This window comes from Calonectris borealis, chromosome 19 (genome assembly GCF_964195595.1).
Source record: "Calonectris borealis chromosome 19, bCalBor7.hap1.2, whole genome shotgun sequence".
NCBI classification, from domain to species: domain Eukaryota; kingdom Metazoa; phylum Chordata; class Aves; order Procellariiformes; family Procellariidae; genus Calonectris; species Calonectris borealis.
This window is the reverse complement of record NC_134330.1, coordinates 345,016-366,609: the sequence shown is the minus strand read 5'-3', so window position 1 is coordinate 366,609 and position 21,594 is coordinate 345,016. Positions and strand designations below refer to the sequence as shown.

At 38.1% G+C, this 21,594-nt stretch overlaps 1 protein-coding gene across 2 annotated transcripts; it reads left to right on the top strand.

Annotated features, from left to right (window-relative positions):
- The first annotated feature begins 51 nt into the window (after nt 1–51).
- Nucleotides 52–20,580, top strand: KIAA0753 (KIAA0753 ortholog). Of its 2 annotated transcripts, XM_075168194.1 has the most exons (16): nt 52–83; nt 853–996; nt 2,313–2,925; nt 4,251–4,357; nt 4,655–4,717; nt 5,545–5,760; nt 6,905–7,115; nt 8,483–8,682; nt 9,768–9,937; nt 10,743–10,832; nt 10,982–11,069; nt 12,425–12,598; nt 14,111–14,192; nt 16,123–16,243; nt 16,415–16,639; nt 18,963–20,580. In XM_075168194.1, exons 2-16 carry the CDS (start codon nt 907–909, stop codon nt 19,078–19,080), a joined length of 2,568 nt encoding a protein of 855 aa, XP_075024295.1. In that variant the 5' UTR covers nt 52–83; nt 853–906; the 3' UTR covers nt 19,081–20,580. The 2 variants fall into 2 exon arrangements, with proteins under 2 accessions (XP_075024295.1, XP_075024294.1); XM_075168193.1 differs by lacking the exon at nt 18,963–20,580 and having other exon boundaries at nt 12,428–12,598; nt 16,415–18,956.
- Nucleotides 20,581–21,594: the final 1,014 nt, after the last annotated feature.

The following is a 21,594-nucleotide window of genomic DNA, read 5'->3' as shown; positions in this document are numbered from 1 at the left end:
CCGCCCCCCTGCGCGGGATGCCGTGAGGGCGAGGCGCGGAGCAGGCGGGCCGCGGACTGTCGCCGACAGGGCTGGGGCGCGAGGTCGGTCGGCCGCTGGGCTCTGACTTGCGGGCAGCTGGAGGGAGGTCGCACCGCAGGGGAGGCCCCCTCGCGAGGGGCGCGCCGTGACCAAAGCCTGCAGGCAGGCACGGCCAAACTGGCGTCAGGGCTCCGGGTCGTGTGAGACCGGGAGAGAGGCGCGTGCAGCTGAGCTCAGGAGCAGAGACAAAGCCTGTAATTCAGTCGCGATAGAAAGTTTTAATATTGTTACGCGTTGGGTCCTTGGCTCAGTTCTTAATTCTTAGATGCAGGTGAAGGAGATGTAAATTTCTGGCTGTCTCCGCACAATCGCTTTTATTTTAAGTCCTCTTAAGTAAAGAAGTTTGGGTATGAGCCCTTGATCTGTTTTCCTTTGACACTAGCATTTTTTGTACAGACCCGGCTGCCTTGAGCATTACCTTAGGCTATCTTGCTAGTCTGTTTTCTTCTCGCTGCAGTATACTATTTCCCTTTTAGGTAAGTGATAGCTATGAAAGTTCTGTGACAGTCTTCTTACAGTTCATAGTGTGAGCCTTATAGTCCGTAATGGTGCTCCTCAGCTCTCTGTGGGGGTGTGTAAAAGAAGGATATAAATTGTAAATTAAACGGCAGGATTGTACTCTTCATTTTGTGTACCACCTGTATGAGTACACATGATACGTTTTCCATTTCTACGTGCCTCCTCAGGTTGGTTCTCTATCTGTTATTCACATCAGACCTGGGATTGCTTTTGAGGGGCAGAAATAGTGTATTATACTTCTTATGTACATAGTTGTAATCGTAAGTAAAGGACAAATAACTGGATTTTCAGCATCAAGCCAATGTGATGGGACCAAGCAAGCCAACCATGTCTGATGCTACATTTGCATTTACTACCCAGCTATACAGGAATGAAGCAAAGGCTTTACAAACACAGGTATTACTTGACTTCTGCAGCAATGCTGAACTGGTTTTCATTTGTGATCGTTAGAAAAAGTTGATTATGACCTGCTTCCTGAGATAGCCCACTAGCGAGTGTCAAATCTTCATGCTTGCTTTCATGTTGCTGTCATACATAATCTTGACACTGTCCTTTTGTAAGGGTATAGATCAAAAACTACATCTGTAAATATTATTTACCTGTCTGTTTAACCTGTGGTTTAATCCCAGTAGGCACCTACTCACACAGCCGTTAGCTCACTCCCCCACAGTGCGATGGGGAAGAGAATCGCAAGGATAAAAGTGTGAAAACTCATGGGTTGAGATAAAGACAGTTTGATAGGTAAAGCGAAAGCTGTGTGTGCAAGCAAAGCAAAATAAGAAATTCATTCACTGCTTCCCATCAGCAGGCAGGTGTTTAGCCATTTCCGCAGCTTCATCATGTGTAACGGTGACTTGGGAAGACAAATGCTATAACTCCAAACATCCCCCGCTTCCTCCTTCTTCCCCACAGCTTTTATTGCTGAGCATGATGTCATATGGTATGGGATATCCCTTTGGTCAGTTGGGGCCAGCTGTCCCAGCTGTGTCCCCTCCCAACTTCTTGCCCACCCCTAGTCCACTCGCTGGCGGGGCAGTGTGAGGAGCAGAAAAGACCTTGACGCTGTGCAAGCACTGCTCAGCGGTAACTAACACATTGGTGCACTATCAACACTGTTTTCGTCACAAATCCAAAACATAGCACCATACAAGCTACCATGAAGAAATTTAACTCTATCCCAGTCTAAACCAATACACTATCTTAACATCTTGCTGTACTACATGGAAACAGAACCTAGAAAGCATGTTTCAGCTTTCCATTTCTCCTTCATCATGCATCTCCTTCATCATTTCTCCTTCTGTTACCTTTGTAAATTTAGTAATGCCTTACTAAATCAGTATGATATATTCATACCCATTTGTATTACTAATGTTAATTGTTGTTATTAATTTCATTGTCAGAACTCTTAAAAAAAATCTTTATAAGGGCATTCATTGTCCATTGCACAGTCACTTTGGAGGAGATTTTTCAGTGTGTGTACCCTCCCTAAGGTGCCCACTCTAAGTTGCAGATAAGTGCCTAATGTTATTTACAAGATGATCTAAAAGCTTAATTCAAAATAATTTTGAATACTGGCATTTGTCTGAGTGGACAGAACGCCTTGCATGCATTGAAGAAGTACCATCATGACAGAATGCATTCTAATATGAAAGATCTATCAGCTGTGTAAAGTGTTCTGTGTAACATCAGCTTTTTTTTATCCTTTGGAACAGCTCCAGTTTAATAGAAATGTTCCTGCAGTTCCAGAGAACTTGGCTCTCAGATTCTCTAACCCCTGTCCAATTATAATAGAAAAACTGAAGGCATCCAGTGATCCAAGAAATCTAGCTGGAAGTGAGGACCCCAGCATAAGAAGCTCTAGCATGTTTTCAGTGGTGTCTGAAGAGAGACTAAAATTGGCTATTCAGCTAGCCAAAAGGGACATAAAACGAAGACATCTTGAAGAGCAAGTGAAACAGCAAGTGTTTGGAGATGCTGTCAATAAACCATTGTTGGCCCAGAAATCACAGCAGCAGAAGACTGAAGTATTTGAAAGTCCAGAAAATAAAAATGCACTGAAGCCTCAAAGGCGCTTGAAATATCAGCATAAATTTGGTAAGCCTTCCAAAGTGGAGACTACCATCTCTGGCGCTAAGGTTTATCTCTACACACCAAATGAAGGAAAGCTAATACCAGCTGTTTTGGACTCTTCACCCACCCATGATACAGGACCAGACCCCAAGCCAAATGTAAACAAAAAAGAAGATAAAAATATGCAGGAAGTCCGACGGCTGCAAAAAGAATTGAGGAGCTATGTCCAGAAAATTGAAGAACTGACTAAAAAAGGTGTAAGACTGAACAATAATTATGTTATATAAATGTACAGTAGTTTGTTGATTTGTTTTTCTTTCTGTTTTTTGGCTTGGATTAGAATCCGTATTTAGTTCTGGATTTTTGAAAACCATCTACTTTTTTCAAAAGTAGATAAAAACTAGAGTGGCTAGCCAGTTTAAGCAACAGCAGGGTTTAATATCTCTGAGTGTTTGTGGTGAGTTCCAATCCAACCTGCAATGATAGTAAATTAGTGGTAGGCTATTTAATAACGTGGGTGAAAAAACATTGTAGGCCTATTGACTAGATATTCAGACTGCAAAAAACAGTATCATAATTAACCACATTCTTACCAGTGATGAGAAAGGGGGCAACAGTTGGTAAAATTTCATTTCACAAGTCTGACTCACCTAATTTATGGCTGTGCAGTAGCATGATTAATGTCCTTTCTGACACTGTTGTGGGCTAACCCTGGTCGGCGACGAAGCGCCACACGCTTGTGCTCATTTCCCCCCTGGCGGGATGGGGAAGAGAATAGGATTAAAAGCAAGAAAACTTATGGGTTGAGATAAGGATAATTTAATAAGGGAAGGAAAGAGGAAGAAGAAAGAAAAAAATAAAACAGTGATGCAAAGGCAATCACTTGCTACCTCCCCAAGTAGACCCAATGCCCAGCCAATCTGTGAGCAATGGCTACCTTCCCCCCAAAAAACTCAATTTTTTATTGCTGAGCATGGCATGGAATATCCCTTTGGTCAGTTGGGGTCAGCTGTCCTGGCTGTGCCCCCTCCCAACTTCTTACACACCCCCAACCTACGCACTGGCAGGGCATAGTTGAAAAAAGAGAAAGCCTTAGTGCTGTGCAAGTACTGCTCAGCAATAGCCAAAACACTGGAGTGTTATCAACACTGGTTTAGTCATAAATCAAAAACAGCACCATAAGAGTGACTATGAAGAAAACTAACTCTGTCCCAGCCAGCCCCAGTGTACACTGCATTGGTTCTTTTGTAGGAACTAGCTGGAAGTTTAACCATTCCTAACTTTGAGTGCTTTACCTGCAACTTTGTCATAAAAGTAAGGGGCCACATGTGATTTTGTAAGCTATAACTATTAAGCTATATTGTATAAGAATGTTTAGTCAATTCTAAATAGAAACATGATGTAGAGTTAAAATAACTAGCTTGCATTACTACTCGAGGGAGCCCTGCAAAATACTAATGCACTGTGTATTGGTTCTGCATGAAAGAGGCTTATTGCTAAGTTACGTTTGATATCATGGCTTAATAAGGATTTTCACAGGTTAAATTAAGACATAAAACTTTACATTTCATGCTTTTTAGGGAGAAATAGGGAAATTTTAGATCCTGATAAAGAGCAACAAGTTTGCACTAGGAGACAGAAACAAGCTGCACGGTCAGCTCGGATGCTGTATGTACTCCAGCAACAGGTAGGAACCAGCATTTTAAATTGGGATGTACAGTAGCTAGTTTATTGTGATGAATTTGACAGAAATGAACTGAAACAAGAGAAATTCGATCAGGTTATCTCTGAACTTCCGTGGCATTCTAGTTTAGATCTGAATGGTGTGACTAATTTCTCTCATGACTGGACAGAGAGATGAGCATCACCATTGGAAAAATTGGACTTTCACTCAGATGTTACAGTGAAGATTAACTATTCATTTATAGATATGGAGCTAATTCTGACTGTCTTTCCCCTCTCCCCCTCCTTTCTTGATAAACAGGTAAAAGAAATTCAGGATGATTTAGAGAAACTGAGTCCTCATAAAATCAAACATACTAAAAAGGTAGGATGTAATTATCCTTCAGGCTGTGAGTGACTTATTGACAGAAAGTTTTCTAGCTAATTGAGTTTAATTGTCTAGGGTACACATAAGCCCTCTACAGAATGGAGATTTTCTTTGTGTCTTGCACCTTTCATCTCATTCTTACAGAAATATGTCTCACTGGTCTGATACTGCCTTTGCTGCTTCCTTCTCTTCAGTTCTTATCTGTCTACAGTAAAATGGAGAGGAAGGCTGTTGGTCTTCTGCTTTTATGTAGCTTCTAATTCCTTCTTCATTCCACTTCCTGTTCTGAATAACTGTGTTCTATTCTTGACTTCTTTTTTTAACTTCCTGTTGATGTCACTCAGTCTTATCAGCCTCCTTTCTGATTTTCTTCTCTGCCCAGCATCCTTCAGAAAGATAGTACTGAGATCTACTGGCCTACTGTTTGGCCAGTATTGTCGTGTTATTCTCTTGTGCTTTTCCATCACTTGTATTTTCTTCTGTAACAAAAACTGGAGGATGGAGAATGTTCTATGTTTGTGCAATTGTTGCATGTTAGGGTCAAGCCCATGACTACAGTACTGTTTTGGTGTAGGTAGTAGAAACATCAGAATAGGTTATAACTGGGCTTTTTTATCTGAAGGTAGCATGATGCTTGATATGAGTACTGTTGTGTAGTACCTTTAGTAGATTACTTAAATGCCTGTTTTGGTTTGCCTCACAAATGGCCTCATATCCATCAGAATTATCCCAAGGCTCAGTGTTTTGCTGTGAAATTTTGGCAACAATTCTTTGAATATTATCAGTATTCTTAGAAACTATGAATTTGTTTTTCATTTTTCCAGTCTCGAGCAGTATCCAGATTGGCGGCAGCACACAGAGGAGCTGTACGAGCCTTGCAGGCGTTTGCCAATCAGTTTACAGATCAAACAGAGCAGCAGATTCCTACCCACTACAAGGAACTGGGCAGTCTCATTCGACAACTGTCCCTCTGTTCTGCCAAACTAGAAGTGGATTCTTCCATTTCTGACATTATCATAGATATTTTGCTGCAAGTTGAGGTAGGAAAAAACATTTTGTTTTTGCTAAGGCAGAAAAGACGTCATGAAATATGAGACTGCAAACTATATTGTGTGTTCATGAAATGGCAGGATATCTTACTGTTGTTTTTTTTTTTTAATTAAAGGTCATATTTTCTAATATCTAAATATGTTTCTGAAGTTCCTAAATAATGGTGGTCTAAAATAGAGTTGCATCCTAAACACAGAAGCTACCTGCTGCTTTTCTTGTTGATGTTGTTCCTGTCTTTATTGGCTCTCCTGGTAGAATGAGGACTGGTAGTGATAGTGGTAGCAAAGCACCAGTTTCTGATTTGTTTGCCATTTTCAGGACTGAAAGAATTGCATTTTATACATTGGTGTAAGTTACATGTTCATTGTTTTGTGATGCATGCTTTAGTCATCAGGATTAGTGATGAGCATCTGAGCCTCACACATGGTGGTGAGTGCAGAATTGTCCAGGCAGAAGATAAAGTTGTAGCTACAAGAGTTATGTAAGCTCTCTGCCCTTCAAATGACACTTGTTAGTGATATCTGATGTCTTAAAACGTGTTGTTGCTATAATAGAAAAGTTCTGATTCACATTTCCTGCTGCAGTTCCTACCTGAACTATTATGAAACCAGTATCTAATTAATTTGAATAAAAGGAACTGGTACAATAGACATAAGATATTTTATTTTCCTTAAAATACTGTTCTAACTGTAAGAGCTGTGTTTTTATTTTTACTGTTCTGAACTGCTTATGAGAACAGTAACAAGGCTAACTGCCTGGGAACAGGAAAGGAGGTAGAATTGTTTAAGTTTGGACTTAGCATTGGAAGAAGTGTCTGTCTGTCTTACCATAGTTATGTAGGCATTTTTTTTTGTCTGTAGCCTTTGTGTCCATTTTTTTTTTAACATGCTGTAAGCAGATAATTTGCTGGAGTCAGTTGTAAATACAAAAATGCAAGCCTTTTCTGTAAGATTTAAGTTAATAATATAAAGAAGCTTCTGCATGAACAAGCTATCAGGAATAATCACTACCACAAAAACAAAAACCAAAACCACACCAAAAAAGTTCCAACTACTTAGAATCTCTTGAATTTGCTTGTCATTATTACATCAGGTTTACTGAGAGAGTAATTAAAATTCTAAATATTTGATGCAGGATCTGGATTCACTGTTGGAAAAGAAACAAACACCCAAAAAAGTAAAGAAATGTATTTCAGCATCTCAGGACAAATCTCCAAGGAACACTGAGACATTTCCAGCCAGAAAGCAGCTTACATCTCCAAAAGGAGAAAACAAACCTCTTATCTTAAAAGGACGACACAGACAAGAACCTAGAAAACCTCCAGCTGCCAGGAGTCTCTTGAGTGGTTTGTATTTTGAATTATTAAATACATTTTTATCAGCTAACTTACCGTCTGCAGTTCAATTTTGTAGTATGTTACATATTGTTGGTCAGAAGTGTATAACAGCCCATATGTAGTTATCAGATTCACATAGCCTCGTTATGCATTTTTTCAGCTGTTCCCCTGAGATGATAGACCTGCAGGTTTATATGCCTCTTTATAACTATATTATTATCATCATGTTTTTCCTATTTTTGTCCATTTCTTTTACCGTGGGCTACACTCAGATTGTTTTTCTGCAGTTTACACCTAAATGGCAGTTTACAAGTTGACATTAATGGTGTACACAGAATATTTCCAAATATCTACCTAGATAATACTGTATAAATATATTATTTTGGAGTGCAAAGTCGCTGACTCTTAGCAAATCTCTAACAAAGCTATTGTTGTTTAACTGTTTACAGTGAAAAGACATACCAAAGCGTTGGCTCAGAATTTCCTTGGTTTTTGCAGTTTCTCTACTTCTGAGAGGGGTGGCTGTGTTTTATTCTTGCCAGTTCATTAATGTTAATGTCTTCCACACAGTGATCACAGTTTCAGTACCTAGAGACACGTTAACTGATAGTTAAGCTGAAGTCTCTGGTTTTTTTCACTACTAGTTTGCCATGCAACCTTTGGCAATTGGTTTACTTTATTGTTCTTTTACTGCATATATGAAAGGAAATAGGCTTTATTCTTTCTCAAGGTGTTGTAAGTTTACCACCTGAAGTATTCTGAAACCTCATGAAAGCCATTATAGCCTATTACATTATTGTATAATCTACATTAATTGTTTTTCTTCTTTGGGGTGTCTTTCTCATACCTCATACTGTATTTTACTAGAATAGTAAGTATTCCCTTCTACCCCTAGGTAAGGGCGAGAAGAATTCTATGAGATTAATTCATCTTTGGCAGTCCAGAGAGACAGTATATTTACAAGCATCTAATGGTTTCCATGTGTCTTGCTGCCTAAAAAAGAATGTTTTGTTATCACTGCGTAGACCTCAATATGGCAATTACTACCAAAAGGCTTTCCCATGATTTTCATATATATGTATATTTTCAAATAACTATATACGTATAAATATGTATATGCACACAAAACCCAAAATCTCCTGTTCAAAGACAATTTATTTAATACTTGTCAGGAAATAGAAGGGTTTTTTTTTCTTTTATTATTTGATTTTTTAAAATTATGGTCGAGCTTAAAAGTTCATGATTAGGTATACCTAGCATAACAGAAGTTATCAAATGTAGAAATAAAGATGATTCTTGCCTCCTTCAACTTACAGTTGAAAGTTTATTTATTATTTTTGATACAGATAAACACTGACATGTTGCAAATATTTCAGCAGTTCAGAAGGCAAACAGTTGTGCTCATATATTGCACAATAAATTCCGAGAAGAAAACAACCCACCTACTCCAGAGAGAAATGCCACTTTACAAGGAAGCATAGACGCATTGGTGAGAGCTAGAGCTGTAAAAAAAGATCCCATCCTTGAAAGTGGCCCTTTGAAGAAGAAAGGTGTGTTATTACCTGCAAAATCACAGGTATGGAAGTGATAAAAGAATTTATGCTTTCTTCTACTTGTCCTCTGGGATTTATTATATAATGTCAGACACTGTCAAGCTTTGCACTTCCTCAGAATTTTTTTATTCTGAGCTAGGCGGCATAGGGGGATAAACTATGTCATCTGCCTGCATTATTTCTAGTGGTTATGACTATTTTATCAAATGTTTTTTGAAAGTAGTGTTATTGTTCCTTGGAAATGCACTGTACAACTAGAAACAATGAATAACAGAATTAGCAAGGAAAACTTTCACCAAAACTAGTTTAATGTTTGAAATTAGCATGGTTATTTTTCAACTTGAAATTAAAGCTGAAATATTTTCCTCTTATTGGTTGCCCTCTCTCATGAAAAATGCACTCAGCAGTAATGTTGTGCTTATGCTAATGTTAGTAGGAAGATATAAGTTAGGCACATTTACTTGATTGATTACAGAAATTATAAAACTTAATACAGATTCTGATTTCTGGTAGGTCCTTCTTGCAACCAGCAAGAGGCTTCTGTAATACAAACAAGTGAGTTCTTCAAAGAATATTTCAAATTGCTAAATTTTGCAAATAGTTGGGTTTTTTTATTAAATGCTTTTCTTTTTTCCTTCCTCAGAGTATCACCTTCAGCTTGAAAAATCAGATCTGATACAGTAACATAGATGTATGCATATGTAACTTTTATTGCTTCCCATATCTATCTATCAGCGAGGATTGTGAGCAGGAGGGTTAAGCATTTCAGTAATGGCTGAATAAAATGTTACCTTGGAAACCTTCTATTTGGATTTATTAAGAGTTAACATAGAGTCTAATTCTGAAAATTTCAAAATAAGTTTTTCCCCATGAAGAGCAACATTGGAAAAATTGGAACTGTTTGCAAAAATAATAGTTGCAGGATTATGCATATGTTCTGTTCAGGCACAGTTGTACTTCCCTTTAAATCAGTTGTAAAACCACATGTCAACTGTGCAACAAAGCCAGCAGGCTTGACTTCAAGACAAATTCTGAAGCAGAATGCAAAATACTTTAAAAATTCCACAACTGGAATACATGTTTTTAATGTGACTGTGTTAATTTTAAGGGAATGCCAAAATCTCTAAAATCAAGACAGGTACAGCCTCAAGGAAAGCATGCCCGATTTCAAGAGACAACAATAGCTTTCCAGCTAAAAGAGAACAAACGACTTGTTAAGGAGAGCAGAATACCCTGCGTGCCTCCAAACCCTACATCGCCACCTGTTACACCTAAGCGGTATGTTCATTGTCTAGTGGAACCTGTCTTTACCTTGCTTTCCTGTGGAAATGCTGCTGTATCTGTACTAGTAAATAGGATGGATTTGGCCTGGCTGTCAGACCATGAAGGCAAGTGGCACAGCCCAGCTCGCTACCGGATAGTTGCGTTCTTTTCCCACTGGGCACAAAGTGACCTTATTCATACAGCCTGGGAAGAGCCATTGCTTTATGCTTTTTCCTGGATCAGGTCCAAGTATTGTCTGGGAGTCACAGGCCAAACTGTACTAAGCGGGCATTGACAAAATACACAGTATGCAGAATGGATATTTGCAGCAGTGCATTAAGAAGGTAAATATTATCTCCCTGTTCCAGAAGGATAAAATATAAATCTTTGTCCTAGCCAGTAATAGAGTGCAGGTTTGTTTATTTTAAACTATATTCAGCATCCTGTAGACCAGGGCTCCCCAAATTTAGTTTGCTTTGGGACTGCTGTTTGTGGCAGTTGAAGCAGGAGAGCCAACTGCTTATCCAGCTGCTGGGTCTGTAGTAGGCAGTGTGCATGGTAAGACAAGGAGCTTCACTCTCCGGGCAGTATTTGTGGATAGCCATGAAGTTGCCTGTTTGCCAGTAGCAGAAAACATAATTGAAGATCCCTGGTTCTCAACAGAATTTCCTGGCTTGTATGGTCTTAAAGTCAGTATTAATTTTCTCTCTAAAGTTTTTTGCAAGTTTTCTAAATTAATACTCAGAATCATGTGATTTCATTCTTCAGTTGTTAGAATGTGCATTTTATAACCCTCTATGTTACTGTTTTATTTTTGAAGACTAGCATGGCTTGAAGCAGAAACTTCAAGAAGAGTGAAGGTTTTAACTGACCTTAGCAGAGGAGAAATGAAAAAAATGCAGAAGTTAAGGTAATGATTTGAAGAGCTAATAAATGGTGTCAGATTTGACACACTCCCACCAGTCCCCCAAAAAGTACATTTATGTGTTTGGGTTTTTTAAATTATTGTTGTCATACCAAGTTTCAGAATGGCATTGTCATCTGTTCTTTTTTGTGTAGGTCACAAAGTGCTTCTCCAACCCAGTATGCAGACAAAGTTGAGATGGCAGTACGGGAGCGCTTAGAACCTCTATTAGATAGGACACAGGTAGTACAGTCAAACTCATGCCAGTGTTTGAAGAATGCCTTTAGAGCTGTAAAACATTTATAAAGGGGCAACACACAGTTTCTTTTCAACTTAATGCAAGTCATATTTATGTAGTCAACACAGTTTTGGACATTTGGAGAGTGTATTTCCATTTCAGTATGTGAGTCTTGAATTACTGTAATGAAGTTTGGCAAAGCTGCATTAAATATTTTGGTTAGCTTCTTGTCAAGTAGATGCATTTTTAAGTTGTTTTTGAATGGTTGTAACAGTTCCACACTGAACATGACCGGACTTGATAAGTAATAATTCTTATAATACCATATTTAATGACTAAATAAATTTGGACTAGTAATATTAATGACTAATAATACAGAAAGCTTGATTATCATGAGAGGATTTACATTTTATTTAGAAGATCAATGTCTCCTTGGAAACAAACTGTCATTTGAAGGATTCTTCATTTATAAACCACCTTTTAACTCACGCAGCTGAGAAGGTATATTCTATCTGTTTGTCATAGAGTAAAGCTGCTTTACATTTAAGATGAATTTTTATCTTTGCCATATAGCAGAATGCATCTGGAAAAGTAGTACTGATTTCAACTTCCATAACCCACATCTTTAAAACAGTGTCATTGTATGGGCATGTGTGCCTTCTCAAGTATTGTGTTGTAACCACATGCAACATGAAACAATGAGAAAGCTCTTTCTAACAAAATCTCTTTTGTATAGTTTTTGCTTGATGTGTCCTTGAATGCATAAAGTTGCTTAGGGGGAAAAATGTTTTCATATAAAATAATACAGATAAATGGATAGTGATATCGTACCATGGCTAATTGGTAAAACTGGACACAACTGAAACCTACAGCTGTGACCTGGATCCTGTATATTTACTCATCACCTATAAGACTGGAGCTGCTGTGAGACTGTTCCTGTATGATAAGTTAAATGTGTGTGTAGTGTTTTGTAAGATGAGGGCCTTCACTTCACTTTCTTGAATTCCTGGGTGATCTCTGAACCTGTGACAATTTTGTCTTCAGTTTGGGAACACAGTTGTGTAGAAAGCTTTTTCCATGTTCATTGATTTTATTGGTAGGAACATACTAGGCTGTTTTTATTGATTTGGCTTACTGTGTGGGTGGAAGGAAAACAGGAATTTATTTGGATTTTCATTAAAGGGAATAGTTGAAATGGTAATTGGATTATTCATGAGCTGCTATAAGAAATGTTTGATTTGTAAGCATTCTTCCCCCCCAGTTGTTTTGTGGGGGGGTTTCTTTCTTTCTTGCATTGGCTGTGTGGTTTGGTTTTTTGGGGGGTTCTTTTTGTCTTTAGGTTTTTGTTTTTTTTAAATAGCAGGTTGCAGCAAATGCAGATATTCTGAGTGAAAAGCTATTGGATGATCTTTTGGAAGATACTGCTCAGGAACTGTGGAGTATGGAGCAGCATGAGAGACTCCAGACCGAGGCTCTGCCTATGGCTGACACTTATAGTCTGGAGTCAATGTTGCAAAGAATGGAAGAAATTGAAGTAAGATTTTCTCTCTTGGTTGGTCTCATTAGTGCTTATTCCTTGTTTACTGTCCATAAATTGTAGTATCTGTAAGTATCTACATTCTTAAATGAAGCAAGGTCTGATGGGATCAGTGTATGAAATGAAAGACTTGGAAGGAGTTTGCACTTCCAGCAAAAAGTAGTGTAAGAATAGAAGAAGAATATTTGCCCTAATGGATTTATTGCTGGCTTTAGAGTTGGTTGACCTAAGTTTGCTTCCCACCTCAAGACCTTGTGACTTAGATCATCATATGTGAATGGGAGAATCAGTACGGTGATTATGTTGATTGTCTCACAGATTGGAAAGTATTTGAATATTTATAGATTTTTTTTTTTTCATTTTTCTGTAATCTAGGATCCTAGTACCTAGTAGCATGAGCATCTCAAGGAAATATGCTCTGGAAATCCAAAATATTTTACAGGGCAACACGGGGAAGTCAGACAAATACATGGTTATCTGTTCTCTTATTTATCTATCTTTCTATGTAAATATTCATGAGGTTATCATTTACTTGACTTGAACTTTCTCATATATTATGAAACGAAGAAGTCTCTGACAAACTCTCTAAGACTCAATTTGGAGTTTTAGAAAGCAGGTATTCTTTATTGCAGCGCTGGACGCACAGGGGATTGCTCCACCTAGTGTGCGTGCCAAATCACTTAACCATGGAAGTTATATACAGTTAGAGTATACATATTCATTACATTTCCCAGAATTCATTAACATATGCAAAAGTCTCAGTCTTCACAGATACTTAGTTCTAGCTCCTGGCATAATTCTCACTAGCACCATCCTCTTATCTCAAGATACAAGGTTGGCCTCCTTATCTAGAATACTAAGTTTCAAGGCCTTTTTATCTACTATGTGTCAGGTCGGCCTATTCACAAGGTATTCCTAACCATCTGCATCATTTCAACCAAAGAACTGTAAATCTCTTCATTGTTCCTTCGTATTTGACGTTCATCCCTATCAATTACTTTCTTAAAAATTTTTCTCTGCTCAGCTTTTCCATAGTTTTTGGGTTCAAGTCTCATTTCAACCCTCCTGTTCAGTGAAATTTATCCTAACTTAAAACGGCTGAGTTTAGTGCCATTTACTTCTAGAGATCTATTCGTAAGTAGGAAACATGAAGCTTACATTGTGCAGTGTCCTTAGCCATATGAGGCATTTAAACATACATTTGAATTCACTGTTGGTAAGGCAGGAACAGCGTGAGGGCCCTTCAGTTGTTTGCTAAATGCTGTTGATCTGAAATGGGAGGAGTTGCCATGGTACTGGCAACAAATTGAGTCTTCAAGAATGGCATTTTGAACGAGATAATTATCTGTGATTTCACCCCCCTACCCCTTTTCTGTGTTATGTTAACTAGGCAAAATAAGCCTACTGTGACCAAGGAGGATCATGACCTGCTTTCCTGTTGGGTGATAAGTAGTACAGCTGAACTGCCAAGTATGTGTTGATTGATTCATTTTGTATGTTCAAAACCAGAGATACCAGGAGGCTGTACGCCGGAGATTTACCCAGATTGTGTACAGTGATTTGGAGTTCTGGGTCCCGGAAGACAAAATGGGTAAGTGTTTTTTTAATGCAACTTGGTTTTCCCTGTAATCTGTATCTTTAAATTCCGATGTTTTGAAATAAAAATCATTGGATTATGTGTGATCAAATAGCACCATCCAGACACATTTTTGACTATAGGTGCCCCTTTCAGAGGACTGTTTCTAAAATACAGTTCTAAAATCAGTATTTTAAAGAGGAAGGATCTCTTCTGAGAACAGGCTGTCATTTTCTACTTGCCTTTATTGGGGCTGCATTTGGGTGGAAAGCACTGCTAGTCCAACTTAGCTGAAGGCTGGGAATCTTTAACACATACTTCCAATCATCAGATGTTAAGTTTGAATAATGTTGTCCCTTTTCTAGGCATTTGTCATTCCTTAGCTTAGATATGTTCTTCTCTACCAAAATGTGAGTAATAATTTTTGTGCGGTGAAGATGGTGTTCCATAAATCCATACACTCCAATTCATCTGTAAGCTACTTGAGTTTACTCCAGAAGACAGCTAGTTTACCTTCTAAGTCTGAGGTATCCTAAAGCCACTTCACTCTTTTTCTTGTTAAGCTCCTCAAGCCTTGCCTGTCTTCAGTTTTGAGAAAAGGACTGGCAAATCAGTAAATCTTAATCTTGCAAAGAGTATTTAGTGTGTTCTCATTTGACTTGACTCCCTTGAAACACCATTAATTACTTAGCAGTAACCATTTTCATGCTGATGAATTCAAAACAATTCTTAAGAGCTCACAGGCTGAGCTAAGGTATAGTGAAACAGTTTCAGTTTGTTGCTGTTGATTTGCTTAGGCAGGAGCAAGCAGATATTTATCTTCTAGTTTGCTTCTCCCATTTTCTTTCCATTGTTTTAATAAACCATCAGCTTAAATGGCTTAGAGTTCAAGAGTAAATGTTAGGTAAATATTAGTGTAGCAGTGAATCCATGGCAGTTTAAGATTCTTCTGGCAGTACACAGAAGATAATATTAAATTACTTAAGCTTAGAAGATTATTCTCTTTCCTTATTCCTTTCAAGTGATGGTGATATTGTTTTTAGACCTTGCAGCATACATGCAAGTTTAATTTTTATAGCCTCAGAAAATCTGGATTTTTCTGTACAGAATTCATTATCCAATGTGCTTCAGCAAAAAGTATTTAATCCTTGAAAAAAACACAGTTTGGATGCTTCCAGTTCACATTAATCATAATTTTCCTGCTTGTTTTTATTGGATGGAAAATAAATGAAAGAATGTAAAGTCTTTCAGATAAAAGATATAACTAACTTTTCACATCAGATTAAATTTTTAATTGAGAGAGACCTAAGTAATATTAGTAGGAAACCGTTCACTAATGAAGGGTAGCATTCCAAACAATAGTTTGATGTTTCCCATATGTAAGTGTACATATTTTAATAGTTTGCCACAGTAGCATGCTAAAAAGGGTGACTTATGCATATTGTTTTTCCCATCCCCCTGTTCTGTTCTTTATCCTACTATTTGATAGAGTACAACAGTGAAGCTACATTGATTTTTCCAAGCTGAGTATCTGATCACATATTGACTTTGATGTAACTGTGTTGTTTTACACCAATTGGAAAATCCCACAATAAGACTGGTGAAGACTTAGTCCAAATCTTGATGGATTTTTTCCCCATGTCTTGGATTTACTGCCAAGCTTAGACTACACTAGTTTTAGAGTGGTGTTTTCTATCTCTCCTCTCGAAGTATCCACTGACACAACAAACTATTTATGCTAAAGGTAGGATTTCTAAAATGCTCAGCTTTAATACACTGAGTTCTTGGAAATTCTGTCTTGAATTTACATTTTAGGGGCTTGTCACCTTCAATACTTTATTCATCTCAAGGACTTCCCCTTAAAAGAAGCAAAAGTCTTACCTGCAGTAAATGTAGTTTTTCTCTTCCAAAGAAACAATTTTAAATGTTATTTTCTTCCTTCTAGAACAAAGAATTGCATCAATAGCTAAAAGACCTACATCTCCTCAGCCAATTCAGATAACCAAATTAGTTGGACACACAGAGCCAGAAATGGACATTTTATTTGAAAAACTTTTTGATGGCAAGTAAGTAGAATATTCAGCTCTACACTAAGCTGTGGTGCATATGAGCTGTGTGTCTTCATTGTAATGTTTTCATTACAGAAAATGATGGTTACTCTTTGAAGAGATTTTCTGATCCTTCAAAAAGATACTTGAAAATCTAGTTCTAGCTTAATGACTGTTTTATATTTCCAGGGATATTGATGAAAACAAAGAAGCAGAGGAGAAATTGCAGACTGGAAGGGACATTCCGCAGCCCTTGACTCGGAATTCTCTACAGAAAGGGTGCTATGTGTGTGTGTCTGTGCCAAAGCATATGCTCCAGAGCATCTTGGATTATAACAGCAGATACAAGCATCACTTAAAGCTTATTTCCCATGAGGCGGTAGGCAGTTTCAATCCATGGCAGATAGCTGAGAGGTATATGAACTACCCTTGCGTTTTTGAAGTGAATGTATCAGCTGATGAACAGGTTTTCCTGCCCTTATTCAGGAAAGGAGTGGGGAGGGGGCCATTTAAATTCCAAATTGAAAACCAGAAGCAGTCGGCTATTGGACTGTTTCTCTACTGGTACTCGGTGTTCACGGATTTTTAAGGTAGTTGGATAAAACGAAAGGATATGGGAGCAGAATGTCCTGGAGGAGTGATTATTTTTCATGTTTTTCTATGGTGTTACCACAAAAACAACTGTGTGAAATATAGGGTAACTTAAATTATTTTCAGAAGACTATTATCAACAGGTAAATTGAAGGAAAACAAAATTAACTTTTTTTTTCTTTTCTGAGAGAAAAGAAAATAAAGCACTGTAAATAACTCTGCAAGTTTTAATCTTTGTGGTGAGAGATTATGAAGTTGATGTTTCACGGAACAACAGATAGATAGATATTCTTTAAAAGGACACCACTGGCCTTAGTGCAGGTTTCAGTGCTTCCTCTTCCACAAGTCTTAATGCTTCATGGAGTTCACTGGGGGAAGTGTGATATAGGTGGCTTACCATCCCTTAGTACAAATAGAAGAGGTGACGAAGCAGTAAGTAACAGTCTCTCTGCTGTTCGCTTCTTGGCAAAGAAAAATTGTTTATCACGCTCAATGTCTGCTAAGCAAGCACAGCAATGTAAGCTGAAATACCCACCTTGCACTGAAGCTCGAATAGGTGTTTTGGTTGCTCAGTAACAGGTATAGCAACTAAGTGATATCACTGGTTATCATTTCCTTGCACTTTTCTTGAGTGATTGCCTAGAAATCATTCTCGGTATGTATGATGTATTTCAGAAATCACCTATTGGTCTTGTAAAGTCCCAGCCCAAAAAAAGCATGGGAATATAGGCTGAACTTGAACCTTGCCAGTCCTGTTCTTTCAGAACTGAAGAAATACTGGCACAACATCAATTGGCATAGAGATGCAGTTAATTCCCTTCAGAGTGGAAATCAGAAGAGTTCTGACTATGAGAGGAGAGAAACGAAAGAAGACGACCCTGGAGTATTATGAAAGAATTACAAAATCTAACTTCAGTGGTTGTAGATGAAGTGGTTTGCCATAATTGTCTGTATTGGCAGATTGGACATCAGGCTTAATTGCCAAGAGTTTTTCAACTTCTGCACACATTTTTAATGTAGTAGCTTTGGAATCGGTGATACAGCTCATTTGAGTAACATTTGGCATCTGCATCACTGTTTCCAGGCACAGGTCCTGCAATATTTGAGATGACTTGCATGCATGAAGTTAATCATGTGTGTTGATGGTTTGCCCAACCAGGGCAAAGTAGGCAAATGTTTTAATAACTGTGGTTAGACCACTGCATTTGAATCTACTGAACTAAACCACTGAAATATGCCTTGTCAGTTCTCAGTACTGTCACTCTCCCTTCTGAACTGTACTCCTTTTCCTAATTGGTGTGAGGCTGGGTGGTTCAAGGACTGGCACCTTCTTGGGAATGGCAGATGGATTAAATGACAGTAAATCTCTTCTTCTGACAGCTGAATTCCACTGCTGCCATTTGCCTGATACATGTTGTTACTTGAAATCAAACTACAAATGCAATCCGATATCCAGCATGCTTCATTGACTTATTCTTACCACCAGAGGGCATTAAAAATCTTTTTATATAAAATAGTATCACACAATGTGTAAAAGAAACAGTCCCATACTATGCTCAAAAGGTCTTAGAAAGACTAACTTTATGATATTTTAGAATATATGCAAAACTCTGAAAAGAAATTTTCAAGAGGCCAGTAAACAATTGTGTTCTTACACTAAAATAGTTTTCCCTTCTGTAACATCTGCTGTGGTCCAGAGATCACTGAAAATTGAAACGTCTTGTCTCACTTTTCCTTAAACTTTATTGCTCTCAGTAAGGCCTGATTCAGTGGCAGCTAAAATCAGTAAGAAGCTTCCCATTTACTTCAATGGCCTTTGGATGAGTATGTTAACTCCTATTTCCAAAGCAGGATTAGTATCTAAGAGTTTGAAAAAGGGAAGCAACTGAGATCTCTCAACACGTTTAAGCCTGAAGTATGTCCTTTGCTATGAACCAGACTGAGGAAAGAACTTCTGGTATCTTATACAACACACATCAGAATACATATCAGTTCTTTTCTTGGGCTAAGCAGTAGAAAGAATGAAAAAACATGAGTATTTGTCTTTTAAAATCAGAGCATTGATAACAGTGGAGTGAATGACTGGAATTTGAAATCTGACTTTCTGAATCTTTTCCTTTTCTTTTTTTCCCTCCCTCTCCCTCAGTCTTGCAGAGCAACTAACAGAAGAAGCCCTATGTGATGTGGCAGCAGAGCTGCAGGATGTTTGTGAGGATTATGCAGAAGCTGTGTTCACATCAGAGTTTTTGCAGCCAGCGCAGTAAATGCTTTCAAATCTGCCCCATTATCAAATGCAACGTCAGCCTCAGTCTAACAGTCTTACAGATTGATCTCATTTTTCATGTTTTTTTTAAAAGTCTTTGAGATTCTGTTCACTAAATGAATTAAGTCCATCAAGGATTCATCTCAAGTTTTTATAAAACCATTATCATAATGTCTTCCTTTCAGACTGCATTTCTCGGGACTTTTGGGTTTTTTTAGCAAGTGTTTCAATAGAATGAAGTAAACTGTTACAGGTGAAGTTTATATATTTTGATAGGAATGCTGATCCATACATATACCTGTATTACGTCATTCATTTTTATGTGTGATCTTCTTATTAGAATAAAATACTGGGAGGAGGACTGGGTTCAAGCAGTGTCACGTACTTAGCTGTACTGTGCCTCAATTTTCTGCTCTAAAACGGAGAGAATGTGACTTACCTACCTCATAAGGGAGGTATGGGGTTTAATTTATTCTTCTCAGTAAAATGCATTGAATATATCTGATAATTGTGTTGGAAGAATGAAGCGTTATTGTATTTCTAAAGCAAAGATGGAACTGTCCAGAGTAAAAGCTGTTTGGTTTGATCTTTAGGGCTTTCAATATCATTTAAGATGTTGTCTGACCACCATGCTTAGCATATATACTAGGATTAGTCCTCTTGGGGATGTGGCTATACAAAAGAAGGATTCTCATGGCACAGCATTAAGGAGATGTAAACACTTAGCATTGGCTGTACTCATAGGCCAACAGCCTGCTTGGACTCTTGCAATCAACTGCTGAATGTAGTACCTCTTCTGTTGGTTTCTGAATATCACTAGTACGTTATGCACAGACAAATGAGACCTTTCAATAGAAGCACACAATGGAGATTTTCTTCCTTTTTTTCTTAAACTAGTCTAAAATTACGATTTTATAAGCATTTAGTGGTCTGAACCCACATTCCTTACTCTTAAGAATCCCACTGAAATCAAGAACAACAAAATAAATGAAAAATTGGCATTTCTGCAATATTGAATTAACTTGGTTTCCAAGTAATCAATGTACTAGTTTGGGTTATGTCTGGAGCAAGCAATGGCTTGCTAGTATTCTAGGCAAATGCGAAATCAACCCTTGAGGTAACCCAAAAAACAATATGACAATCTGTTTCCTTTGACAAATTTTTTTTCTCCAATAGTGTTCAACCTATAACAGAATAATTTTTAACCTTCTAAGATTATTTTTATTTCCTCTAATTAGAACACACATTTTTAAAATAATTTTGTTTTTATTGAAACCTGGTTTACTGTTTTGTTTGTCTTTAAATTTACACCAAATGTAATGATGTAAATGTTACCCCTGACTTTGCTGATGCGTGACTTTGCTGATGCGTGACTTTGCTGATGCGTGACTTTGCTGATTTCTGTAATCTAAAGCACTATCTTTTTTGTTTCTAAGATTATAGAGATAAGCCTGTTTTTAAATCCAAAATATTAAAGCCATAGTGTCTCTATGTATGTGTATATATGCTTGTGAAAGTATTTTCAAGATACTTTATTTTTTAATAAACAACACTTGTTTCTTAGGACTGAACATAGTTTTAATTTAAGATAACTGACATCTGAACCCATTTGGAATAGTCAGCACCCAACAGGCAAGGGAGTACCTGGAAACATTACAAGAGTCAGACTACCATATGCCTCGAAGTAACGTGGTCATCTGTCAAGGTAAACATATTTTGTCTCTTAAATCTCATGGCGCCATGAGTGGTATCCTCTGACTGATGATGCCAAAGCGAACTTTTATTCTGGATGAGAATTTTGTGGCATTTGGATGCCACCTTGGAGCAGAAACATGTGGAGAGTGAAGGCTTTAGGTAGGATCCCTGACTTCACACTCTCCAGTCCTTCCTAAGGAACTTAACTAAAGGATTTTGTAATGCGTTATTTACACATGGAAGCTGGACAATTATGAAGTTTCTACCCTTGTCGTCGTTTAACCCCAGACAGAAACTAACCACCACACAGCCACTCGCTCATTCCCCCCCCGTGGGATGGGGGAGAGAATCAGAAGAGTAAAAGTGAGAAAACTCGTGGGTTGAGACAAAGACAGTTTAACAGGTAAGGCAAAAGCCGTGCACGCAAGCAAAGCAAACCAAGGAATTCATTCACTGCTTCCCACCGGCAGGCAGGCGTTCAGCCATCTCCAGGAAAGCAGGGCTCCATCACGTGTAACGGTGACTTGGGAAGACAAACGCCACCTCTCCAAACGTTCCCCCCTTCCTTCTTCTTTCCCCAGCTTTATATGCTGAGCATGACGCCACATGGTATGGAATAGCCCATTGGCCAGCTGGGGTCAGCTGTCCTGGCTGTGTCCTCTCCCAGCTTCTTGTGCACCCCCACCCTGCTCGCTGGTGGGGTGTAGCCCCGTACTAGCTGCTATGAAGAAAATTAACTATCCTAGCCAAAACCAGCACAACCCTGAAAAAATTCAGAATTGTAGGGCTTCATCTTAAAGTGACTCTGCATGTCATTGTT